We start from the raw sequence: 11896 nt of genomic DNA, 5'->3' as shown, positions 1-11896 counted from the left end.
CTGCTCCCCACAGCAGCACGAGGCGGGGGATCAGGATACTTTTATACCAAGCCCCATCAGACATTTGAGAAAAATGAGGCACAACGAGGTCACACAGCCTGCCCCTGGACATGGACTCAGGCCAAGGCCTGGTTCCAGTCCATCCCCAAACTGCCAGGCTGGGCCCCCCCACTTGTCTGCACGTGTCCAGCCAGACACTTCCACATTTGACCATTCCGTTCTGCCATATCTACGGCACCTGCACAGGTATAGCTTTACTACTAGCTTATTTTCCAACTGTAAGCTCTAAAGAGAAAATGAGTTTCATTTGTCATTTAAAAGAAGTTATTTATAAAAATATAGACACCTTTATTAAAGTATGACTAGATTGGGGGGGGGGCACAGCAGAGCCTGCTCTCCCTGTTAAACAGGGAATGTCTCTCTCTGTTTTCTGTTGCTATGACAGAACACCTGAGACTGAGAATTTTATAAAGGAAAAAAAGGTCCAGTTTGGCTCAGGAGGATGGAAGTCCGAGACTGTGGGACCACAAAGGCTGCTCAACTCCTGACAGAAAGCAGACGGGCCAGCAGAGTGAGTAACTAAGGTTTCAGTGCATGAGCTTTAGGGGACAGGTCCGGAGCAGGGAGCTTCTGAATACTAGAGAGGCATTGAAGACACGGGGCACGAGGCTGCGCCTTTCTCCCTGCCTAGTGAGGAGGACTCCCGGTTTCAGGTCATTACCCGCCAGTCTACCCACCGCCTGGGAAATGCTTCCCAGCTCCTACATGAAACCCCCTAATACCGGCATGAGTCTTTGTACTGGGGACAAAAGGCCTTTTCCCTCTGCCCTCCTCAGTTCTGGCCGGGGCCCCTGTCACAAAAGGCAGCTCACGGAGAAGCAGAGACATTTACCCACGTGAACTCCAGGAGCGGGAGGGTTGATGCTGAGCTCAGGGAGAGGGAGCTGGGTGCACACTGCAGACGGGCCTGCAGATCCCGTAGCCGCATGCCACAGAGCTGCGCGGGCACAGGGGCCCTGTCACAGGAGGCCTCTGGCTGTTCTGGCCTCAGCGCGTCCTCCCAGCACCTGCAGCTCCGCAGCTCCCTGAACCCCATCACTGCCCCAGGTTGGGGGCCCATGCAAAGCCTGGTGCTGGAGATGGTGCCGCTCTGTGTCTGGGGGAGGCCCAGCCTCCAAGGCCCTGAGACCTGGGCTCCCGGGAAAGCAAACAGACTCCCTCTGAGACTAACGTGGAATTCACCCCGACGGCACCCACACCCCCCCACACCTCCCCACACACCCCCACCCCCGTGCTCGGTGACTAACCAGGGAACTATGTGCACAGTGTTCCTGGCGGAGAGAGGATGGCGGGTCAGAATGTGGGAGGTCCCCTTAAAGCATCCGCTAGAGTCCGCTCCTGTCCACAGGCCCCAGCCCGGCCATGGAGGGCTGCGTCTGAGAGGGCTGATGTCCACCCTCCCGGCTCTGCTCAGGGGGAAACCCAGGGCCACAGAGATAAAGGGACTCACTCCAGATCCCCGAGGGCCGCTCCTGACCCCAGCTGCCTATGCCCTGCGCCTCGCCCCTCCCTCCTGTCCTCACACCTGACCTCATCATCCGAGGGACGGCACCTTCAGGCTGGGAAACATGAAGAGAAGGTGAACAGAGGCCCAGGGAGTCCGACAGGAGGTGCCTCCCCTGTGCCTCAGGTGGGGACACACGGCTGAGCTCCCTGCCCCTCCCCTCTGGACAGCACGGCCCCCAGTGGACATGGTGGACTCTGGTCAAGTCCCTGAGGGCCCAGCTCTAATATGAAACCCCAAAATATGGGCACACATTGTGACAGGGGACAAAAGGGAGAGCGCCCGGGAAACCCATCTTCACTCCGCCCTCCCTCAGCCTCCTGCCTGGGCCTCCACTGGCCAAACCCGGAGAACCCAGATGGCAAGGAGCCGTGGAGTTGTCCCCATGGGGCTCCAGAGGCAGGGGTCCAGGGGGAAAGCCGGAGGGGACCTGGAGCAGAACACACAGCCCCCTGCCCAAGTCCCACCTCCAGAGCAGATGGACCGAGCCAGCAGGGACCCAGGCTCCCAGATTCTCTTGTCCCTGAGATCTGGACACTGGGAACGTCCTAGACTGTTTTGAAATGAGCGCTGTGTTACCGCCTGAGCAGCCATGAGGTTGGCCAGATCCGGGACCCCCAGACTGAGGTCACCAGAAACATGGACATCTCCCCAGCGGGGAGGCACCGCAGGACCCGTGGCCGCAGGGAGGCTAAGGTCCCCTGCTGCACAGCTCAGCAGGACAGCCAGCCCAAGGGGCAGGGGAGGCTTGTCCTCCCTCCTCCCTGCTGGCCAGCCAGCAAGTGAGTGGTGGGCGCTCAGTTATCCTTGAAAAGTTTTTAAAATAAGTGATTCAAACGTGACCTCTGGCCCGCAGGTGGATTTTCTGTGAGCCAGGAAAGGCCCCTCAGAAAACCAGTCACGAGGTCTTTCTTCCCTCCCCAAACCCCCCACCACCAAAGGATCAGAGGGACTCAGCTCGCTGCGTCCCTGGCAAGTTCCGGGTCCTGGCCTTGGCTCCGCTGAGGCCCCAGGTCCGTGAATCTCTTCTGGGTGTTAACTGAACACCTGCCCTGGGCGCCTACCGACTGACTCGGCCTTGTCATCTTCTGAGTGACTTCCCTGGCCGTCTGCTCCCTGATCACCTCGACCTGCAGCTAAATGAGGAGAGCCAGGCTTCCAGAAGGGCAGTGCCCAGGGTCCATCTAGACCCCGTGTTTCTGAGCGGCTGGAAGCTGGCACAGGGCAGATCCGAGGCACACCCATGCACACCTGGGCACACCCATGCACACACACGCACGACTGCATGTGCCCACAGCTCTTCATGTGCGTGTTAGGCAGGAGTCCCAGGTCCCCTGGGAGCCTGCAGAGAGTGCTAGGTGTGGAGGAGAGCCAGGGGTGTAAGCCCCACCTGCAGCCCCAGCAGTAGGATGCAGAACATCCGCACCTTCCTGCACCGGCCCCCCGGGGGGTGCGTGGCGAGCACAGTAGGAGGGCAGACACCTCTCCACCAGGGCCACCCAGAACAGGGGAGCGTTGTGTCACCAACAGCAGAAAGGACCGAGGACCCTCAGCCAAGCCGTCTCCTATTCGTCTCGCAGCCCTCAAGGCCCATCTAACTCTCCTCCGTCCGGCTCTGCCGCTCAGACCTCCGGCAGCTCCAGCCCCCCCTGGGCCACAGCTTCTCCCTCCCCAGCTGCAAGTCTCAGAAGAACCTCACTCTCTGGTTCAGTCCACTCTAATACAGGGTCCCCCTGCAGGTCTGCCCTCCCTGCTCTTCTGCTCTGTAGAAGGCAGAGCACCCAGGGAGCATCCTGACCACCCCCCAGCCCCGACCATTCTGTGTCCAACCTGGGACCAGCACATTGGCTCTACTCTCTGAACCCCTCTGGAACCCATCCTCCTCCCTCTCCATCACCCCATGCCTAGGTTAATGGACACTTGCTAGCCACACTCCACATTTCTACTTGGCCCCTAGGATCCCCTGTCCTAGCAGCCTCCAGGGCTTAAGACCTCTAGGCCCCCTGACTCAGGGCCTTTGCACCTGCTCCTTCTTCCTCTACCATGACCTTTCACCCTCCTACTCCTGCTCATGCTCAGGTTTCAACATCAGTATCTACTCACTCTACATTTCTATAACAAAATACCTGAGGCTATATACTTACAAAGAAAAGAGGTTTATTTACCTCACAGATTGGGAGGCCAAAAAGTGCAAAAACTGTGGAACCAGCTTTGTTGAGGGCCTCTTGACATCACCTTGGGAGTGCCCGTGAGAGGGAGAGATCACATGGCCAGACAGGGAACGAGAGGAGGGGAGGCCAGTCTTGCTCTGTACAACAGCCCTCTCAGACAACCAACTGGGGTCTTCTGGGGGACGGTGCCCCCGGTGGCCAAATCACCTTGTACTCAGCCAACTCCTTCAACACCCCCCACTAGGGACCCAGCTTGCAATACAGAAATGCCTGGGGACACACTCAGACCACATCACTAACACAGGACCTTGGTCTGATCTGCTAGCACCCAGATCAGTGGGCATCACTGGCTTCAGCACTCATCTCGCCATTACGTGCCCAGCACCCAGCGTGCAGCGAGCACCTCATCAGCACGTGCGAGGTGCCGTCCTCCGCACCCTCTGCTCCTTCCCTGGTGGGAATGAATGTACTCATGGCCCCCGACGGCCCCGCCCCTAACCATCTCCTCTTTCCTCCAGTCCAGGCCGGGCCTCGCCCTCGTCCTGCTCTGAGTCCAGATGTTCTCCACCTGGAAGAGACCAGTGCTGCTCTCTGTGCATGAGGACCCCATGCCCACCACAGCCTCCCTCAGGTGAGTGCAGGGGCTTCTCCTTGTGCTGCTTAGACAGCCTGGGCACTCCCCAGAGAGCCCGGCCCTCGGGCCTCAGGCCCGGACAACAGCCAAGGAGCAGACAGTGCCCTGATCCCTGCAGGCCGGCGGGAGAGTGGGCTGTGGCAGGGGACTGTGGGAGGGCCACGGGGAATGCTCCTGGTTGTCACATGCGAGACCTCCCAGGCAAACTTGGAAATGAGGGTCAGAGCGTCCAACCTCGAACTCCAGGCCACCCGGCTTCCCCATCTGTGCCCGGGTCTGGGGCACCGAGGCCAAACGTCGACTGAGGGGATGGCCACGGGATCTTAGCTCCGAAGACTGGAGAGGAGCCTCCTGTGTCGGGGTCGGGACTAGAAGCTGCTCTGGGGCTCGTTCCTGTGACATGGTGACCGGAGCCTCAGCTGCGAGGACGCAAAGCTCAGGGAGCAGAAGCACCTGGGCTCTTCTGGGGCCAGAGGACCCACCGCCAGGGGTCCTGCTCGGTTCCTTGGTTGTGGCCACCTGGGTGTCCTCCCGACACGGTGGCTGCGTTCCCCAGATCAAGCAATCCAAGAGGCCGAGAAGGAAGCCGCAGCACATTTTATGACCTCCTCCTGAGGACACCACTGTTGCCATTGGTTAGAAGCAAGTCGCCACGCCCCACCCATATCCACAGGGAGGGCAAGTGCACTGCTCCTTTTGAAGGCAACAGTATCAAAACAGTTTGGGGCCTATTCAAGCCACCACAGGGATCTTTCCAGAACACCCCTCAGCTCCCCTTCCCCCTCCTTACCGGGGCAGCGCCCCACTTCCCCAGCAGCCAGTGCAGACACACGGTTCCCTTCATCAACCTCACCTCTCACACTTTCCCCCTGTCCTCCCCAACCCCTGGTACCACCTTCCGGAACGTGCCCCAGCGTCTCACTCCTCTCCAACTCTGCGACAGCGGCTCCCACTGCCTGCTCTGCCCGTCTCCCACCCCTGGCCTCCCAGCCTTGGCCCTCCCAGGAGGAGCCCCTTCCTCTCCGCACACACACCACAAGCCCTAGGGACACGCCCGCCGCTCTCTGAGTGTGCTGCACGCTTTTCAGTGTGTCTTCACTACCACTCTGGGATGTGAACCTTGCCACCATCGTGCAGGGAAAGTCGGGAGGCGAATAATGTGCTACTCCCCAGGAAGAAAAATGGAAGCCGAGAGAGATCAAGCAGTTTTCCCAAGACTACGCAGCTAGAGATAGCTAGAATTGGTGCCCACTTCTGCCCAAGTCCTGTGCCTCTTTTCTGAAGGTAGAAATGGTTAGTCTTCACCGCAGACACTTCCAGAACACAGCCTCCCTCCTGGTCCCTGAGTGAACGAGGAGTCCGTGGGTTGATGACAAGGTCACTGCGTTACTCAGCCTTTGGGTGATCAATATACCTGACAACAACTGAGAGGAGGAAAGATTTATTTTGGCTCATGGGTTCACATGTCTCAGTCCCTGGTCAACTGACTCCACTGCTCGGGGCCTGAGGTGGGTGGAACATCATGGAGGAAGGGCACAGGGAGGAATCCTGCTCGGCTCATTGCCGCTGGGAAGGAGGAAAAGAGAGAGAGGACTAGAGGCCATGGCCCCCAGTGACCTACTCCCTCAAACCACATGCACCTGCCTGTGGTCAACACCCAAGAGTCTGTTCAAATCATGAACCCCTCAGAGGGACTGATCCACTGAAGAGGTCACAGGCCTCATAATCCAGGCTTTCACCCCTGACCGCCACCACACTGGCCAGTACGTGAGCTTTCGGAGGAGCACTCCAGACCTCCTCTATTAACAGTCACCCACACAGAAGCCAGAACTGCAAACAGTGGGGCTGGGGTTTGACTCAGTTGTTTCAATAAGTGGACAAAAAGAATTACTCGTTTATTGAACCAAATGCAGTTTAGAGCTTTCTGCACATCGTTTCAGAGCTCCATCACAATCCTAGGAAGTGGTTAGGTCACTGAGGTTCAGAGAGGCGACTTCCCCGGGGTCACACAGCTAGCAAATAAGCAAACCAGGATCTGAAGCCAGCAGGACTGTCTGTCTGCGACACCCCACCTTCTCTCTCCATCATGCATCCCACGGCCACCCCACACTTTGCAGATGGAGGGTGTGAAAATAAGAGGCTGCCCGTTGCCAGAAGAGGCAGGCTTCCCAGGAGACAGGGTGTGAGCAGATGGCCCTCGGTCTCACGCCCAGGCTGGAGTCTCCCAGTCTGGCAGGATATTTTTCTTGTCTAATTAATTGCTTATCCATGACACAATTGAATGACCCCTTCTTCGGGAGGGGTCACAGGATAAGTGAGGAACTCTTGTGCACCCTCCTGTTGTGGGAGCTTCTAGACACCCCTGGCCCAACACTCAGATGGTTAGCGTTAGTGCTGTTGATGGACACTGGCCCAGGAAGTACCCCAGGGGAGCTTCAAGGTGAAGAAATGAGGTCTCCGTTTAGGTCCAGGTGTGGAGGGGCACTGTGAGATGGAGGGTGGGGTCTCAGGGTCTCCTGGCACTGGCTGCAGCAGTTCAGCCCATTCTCCTGCTGCCTGGGGGGCAGATGGACCATCCCACTCCCCCACAACTTCCTGCGCTTGTGACCTGGAGTTTTAAAAGCTCTTTTGCACTTTCTTTCAGCACTGAAATGCTCAACATCACCTCACAAGCTCTCGAATCTGCCCTTAACGGGACCCTTTCCCAGGACAGCAGCTGCCCGGACACCGAGTGGTGGGGCTGGCTCAATGCCATCCAGGCCCCCTTCCTCTGGGTCCTGTTCGTGCTGGCTGCGATCGAGAATGTCTTTGTCCTCAGCGTGTTCTGCCTGCACAAGAGCAGGTGCACCGTGGCAGAAATCTACCTGGGGAACCTGGCGGTGGCTGACCTGATCCTGGCCTGCGGGCTGCCCTTCTGGGCCATCACCATCGCCAACAACTTTGACTGGCTCTTTGGAGAGGTCCTGTGCCGGGTGGTGAACACCATGATCTACATGAACCTGTACAGCAGCATCTGCTTCCTGATGCTGGTGAGCATCGACCGCTACCTGGCCCTGGTGAAGACCATGTCCATGGGCAGGATGCGCGGGGTGCGCTGGGCCAAACTCTACAGCCTGGTGATCTGGGGGTGCACGCTGCTCCTGAGCTCGCCCATGCTAGTGTTCCGGACCATGAGGGGGTACAGTGAGGAGGGCCACAATGTGACCGCGTGCGTCATCATCTACCCGTCCCACACCTGGGAGGTGTTCACCAACGTTCTCCTGAACTTGGTGGGCTTCCTGCTGCCCCTGAGCGTCATCACCTTCTGCACGGTGCAGATCATGCAGGTGCTCCGGAACAACGAGATGCAGAAGTTCAAGGAGATCCAGACAGAGAGGAAGGCCACCGTGCTGGTCCTGGCCGTGCTGCTGCTCTTCGTCGTGTGCTGGCTGCCCTTCCAGATCAGCACCTTCCTGGACACGCTGCTGCGCCTCGGCATCCTCTCGGGCTGCTGGAACGAGCACGTCATCGACGTCATCACGCAGATCAGCTCCTACGTGGCCTATAGCAACAGCTGCCTCAACCCGCTGGTGTACGTCATCGTGGGCAAGCGCTTCCGGAAGAAGTCCCGCGAGGTGTACCGGGGCCCGTGCGGGAAAGTGGGGTGCGGGCCCGAGCCGGTCCCGGCGGACAACTCCATGGGCACGCTGCGCACCTCCATCTCGGTGGACCGCCAGATTCACAAACTGCAGGACTGGGCGAGGGGCAGCCAGTGAACGGGCCCCCGGGGCTGCTGCTGTTGTGCGCGAGGACGGACGGGCAGCGGCTGTCCAGCACCGGCCCAGCAAGGAGCTGGCGGCCGCCCGTGATCTCAAGCAATGAGATGGTGTCTCAGGAAAAATACAGGAAAGCGATTCCCGCCCTCCGGGATGGCAGTGCACAGCCGTGATGAGGAGGTGACCTGGGCACAGCCAAGCGCCCCCTACACGCAACAGTATTATTGTCCCCTGCTGACCCTGCGGGGCCTGCTGCTGCTTCCCAGGAGCCAAGGGGAGCAGGGAGCAGGGGCAGGAGTGGCCGAGCCGGAGGTCCCTCCCTGCCTCAGCATGACAGCTCAGGGCTCCAGAGAACAGTGGCCCAGCTTTGGTCTGTGGTGGAGTGCACAGCCGGACCTGGCTGCACCGTTGCCCTGGGTGTCATTAATCCATGCAGCTAGGACTTTGGAGGATGACTCTGCAGATTAATGAAGGTTAAATTCTTATAATAACCCAGCGACCATGAGTCTTTGGCTCCTCTCACCATTCCACATGTGGTCCATGCAAAAGGAGAACCCAATAAGCACTTATTAAGCACTTGCTGTATACACTGCACTGAAGAGTGGACCAGAGGAAAGCCTCTCTCTGAGCATCCACAGAACTCGGTTGGGAGTGCCTATGTGTTCTCAGTGACCAGTAGGCAATTTGGTGGCATGGTGAGGCAAGAGGCTGCAGCAGTACAGACAGCAGAGCTGGGAGGGACCCGAGGTCCCAGTTTAGCTGACTGCTTACATGCACAATCTCCTGGTCCCTGCCTCCGTTTCCTCTTATGTAACATGAGGTCATTGTGAGGACTGAAGAATGAGACAAGCATGAAAGTCCTTTGAGAAGCAAAAGGTGCTGTGTCACTGAGATGTCATTCTGCACACCAAGTGGGATGGATTATTATAGGGAAAAGACACTGAGGTTTGGAATTCGCTGCTGGAGGAGAATCAGATCTGGAAGCCAAGGTGGGCACAGCAGCTTCAGCAGGGGCTCAGTAGGGCTGGCTGTCCCCACCTGCCTTCCATTGCCTGCCCCGCCCCCTCCCACCTTCCTCCCCATCCCCCCCCACACACACACACATCCAAGCCTTTGCAAGGGGCCACCCCTTCCGTGGTTGCAGGAGAGTGGTCTCTGGTAAGACCTGCTTGGGACAATGGTGCTCAGACCCTGGTCTCGGCCCCCACCTGTCCGGGGGTCCAGTCCTACTTCTCCCTTGTCCTGGTCTCAGCAACCAAGATGCCAGTCAGTACTTTATTCAAAGGTGCCCAGAGGGACCCAGAGAAGAGCTTGGATGGGAAGCAGTGGAGCCGTCCAAGGGCCGAGACCCATGAAGGTCACTCACCCCGAGGCATCAGCTTCTGGGACCAGCCTCCCTACACCATGGGGAGGCCCACAGCCCTGGACCAGCCTCCCTACACCATGGGGAGTCCCACAGCCCCGGGCCAGCCTCCCTACACCATGGGGAGGCCCACAGCCCTGGACCAGCCTCCCTACACCATGGGGAGGCCCACAGCCCCGGACCAGCCTCCCTACACCATGGGGAGTCCCACAGCCCCGGGCCAGCCTCCCTACACCATGGGGAGGCCCACAGCCCCGGGCCAGCCTCCCTACACCATGGGGAGGCCCACAGCCCCGGGCCAGCCTCCCTACACCATGGGGAGGCCCACAGCCCCGGGTCAGCCTCCCTACACCATGGGGAGGCCCACAGCCCCGGGCCAGCCTCCCTACACCATGGGGAGGCCCACAGACCCGGGCCAGCCTCCCTACACCATGGGGAGGCCCACAGCCCTGGGTCAGCCTCCCTACACCATGGGGAGGCCCACAGCCCTGGGCCAGCCTCCCTACACCATGGGGAGGCCCACAGCCCTGGACCAGCCTCCCTACACCATGGGGAGGCCCACAGCCCTGGGCCAGCCTCCCTACACCATGGGGAGGCCCACAGCCCTGGGCCAGCCTCCCTACACCATGGGGAGGCCCACAGCCCTGGGTCAGCCTCCCTACACCATGGGGAGGCCCACAGCCCTGGGCCAGCCTCCCTACACCATGGGGAGGCCCACAGCCCTGGGCCAGCCTCCCTACACCATGGGGAGGCCCACAGCCCTGGACCAGCCTCCCTACACCATGGGGAGGCCCACAGCCCTGGGTGTGCCGAGCCTGTACCCTCTGGGCTGCCCAGTCAGGGCATGTGTGACCTCGAGGAAGCCCCTGGGAGACCACAGACCCACACGTTGAACAGATGGGAGGCTAAACAGAGGCCGGAGCAGGCCTTCCATCAGGGGACTTGCTGCACGTGCTCCCCTTAGGGCCAAGCACAGGGCCTGGCTGGGCTCTGCCACGGGGTGCAGGCGAGGCTCAGTGCTGCATGGCACACTGCCCCAGTCCCTGGGATGTGCCTAATTAACTGCCTGCTGTGGCCAGCACCGTGCCAAGTCTCAGGGGCTGTGCCAGTGGAGGGGCCGTGGCCCGGACTCCAGCATCAGGCAGCTTAGAGCCAGGCAGCGCTGTAACAGTGAGCTCAGTGGAATAGGAAATGAACATTAGCAGCCAGCTGTTAGACCCCAGGAGGATCGGGGTGCAGTGAGCCCATAATTCCTGGCCAATCTGACTCTGATTTTGTCACCAAAAAGTCTCCCCCTGCAACTTCCTTCCCCAGGGAGCTGCTGGTTACAGCTGGTCACAGCCTTGGGCTCCTCGTGTTCTGCCTGGTCTGGGGCGAGACTGCGTCGGCCAGAGGGGAGCCACCCGTGGTGGTGTTGATCCCCTGGTGGAGAGGTCTGTCCCTGGAAAGAGCCAAGAGCTGTCACTTGTGCAGGAAAGCAGCTCAGCAGCCACCAGGAAGGGGGACCCTGTGAGCATGCGTCTTGTCCCACAGCATAATAAATGGATGAGCAGTTTTTCACTGGATCCCTTCACTTGTCACAGCTCCCTAACCTTGAGTTTTGACCCTGGATGCTGCCTTGGGAAGTTGCAAGGCTGGGGGGCTGGGGGGTCCACTGATTTCCTTCCTCCGGCTTCTGGCGTGTAGATCCGTGGTCTCATGCTTTTGCAATGATGGATCTTCACAAATTTCCTAGATCCCTCCATGGGGAGCTCCTCACCAGCTCCCTTCCGGTGCCCACGAGGCCCAGAGTCACGGACGGCAGAGGTTCAGTCTTCATTCACGCAGGACGGGTTTTTGAGTGCCTACACTTGACCTTCCCTTCAAATCAGGAGTCGAATAACATCCAGAATAAGAGCCACCGCCTGCACGTTCTCAGGGCAGCTGTGCCATCCGCTCAGTGTCCTTCATTCAGTTCTGTCCTTCGCTAAACAGAACTTGCATTCTGTGTCTCCATAAGTAGCACAGCCCTGGGGGCGGGAGCACGGGCTGAGGCAGGAGGACTGCAAGTTCCAAAAATGGGGCTGGGCAACTTAGTGAGATCCTGTCTCAAAATAAAAAGGACTGGGGGACCAGCTCAGTGTTAGCCCCTGGGTTTAGTCCCCACTACAGAAAAAGAAAGAATCTAAAGTCACTGCTCAGTCTGCCCTCCAGGACCCTGGAGCTCACTGTTCCATGCACCTCTTTTTAATGCCCCACCTGGTGGGTCGGCATGTCTTTTAGACTCGATCCCAGTGTGAGCTGGATCGACCCATTTCCATGTCCACCTGTCCTCTGTTGGTCTCTCCACCTCCAAAATTAGCCACCACCATCTCCCAGGTCTCCAGTCTGCAGCCAAGGTCACCTTTGAAGGACTCACACACACTCACG

General features: G+C 59.1%; 1 protein-coding gene across 1 annotated transcript; it reads left to right on the top strand.

Moving 5' to 3' along the window:
- The first annotated feature begins 518 nt into the window (after positions 1-518).
- On the top strand, positions 519-9633 carry Bdkrb2 (bradykinin receptor B2). The gene is made up of 3 exons (XM_076847984.2): positions 519-571; positions 4254-4366; positions 7014-9633. The coding sequence occupies exons 2-3, from the start codon at positions 4293-4295 to the stop codon at positions 8122-8124; spliced, it is 1185 nt and encodes a 394-aa protein (XP_076704099.2). The 5' UTR covers positions 519-571; positions 4254-4292; the 3' UTR covers positions 8125-9633.
- The last annotated feature ends 2263 nt before the right edge of the window (positions 9634-11896 follow it).

Source organism: Callospermophilus lateralis, chromosome 3, assembly GCF_048772815.1.
Source record: "Callospermophilus lateralis isolate mCalLat2 chromosome 3, mCalLat2.hap1, whole genome shotgun sequence".
NCBI lineage: Eukaryota > Metazoa > Chordata > Mammalia > Rodentia > Sciuridae > Callospermophilus > Callospermophilus lateralis.
Note: the sequence above shows the minus strand (reverse complement) of the source record. Positions and strands in the feature narration are given on the sequence as shown.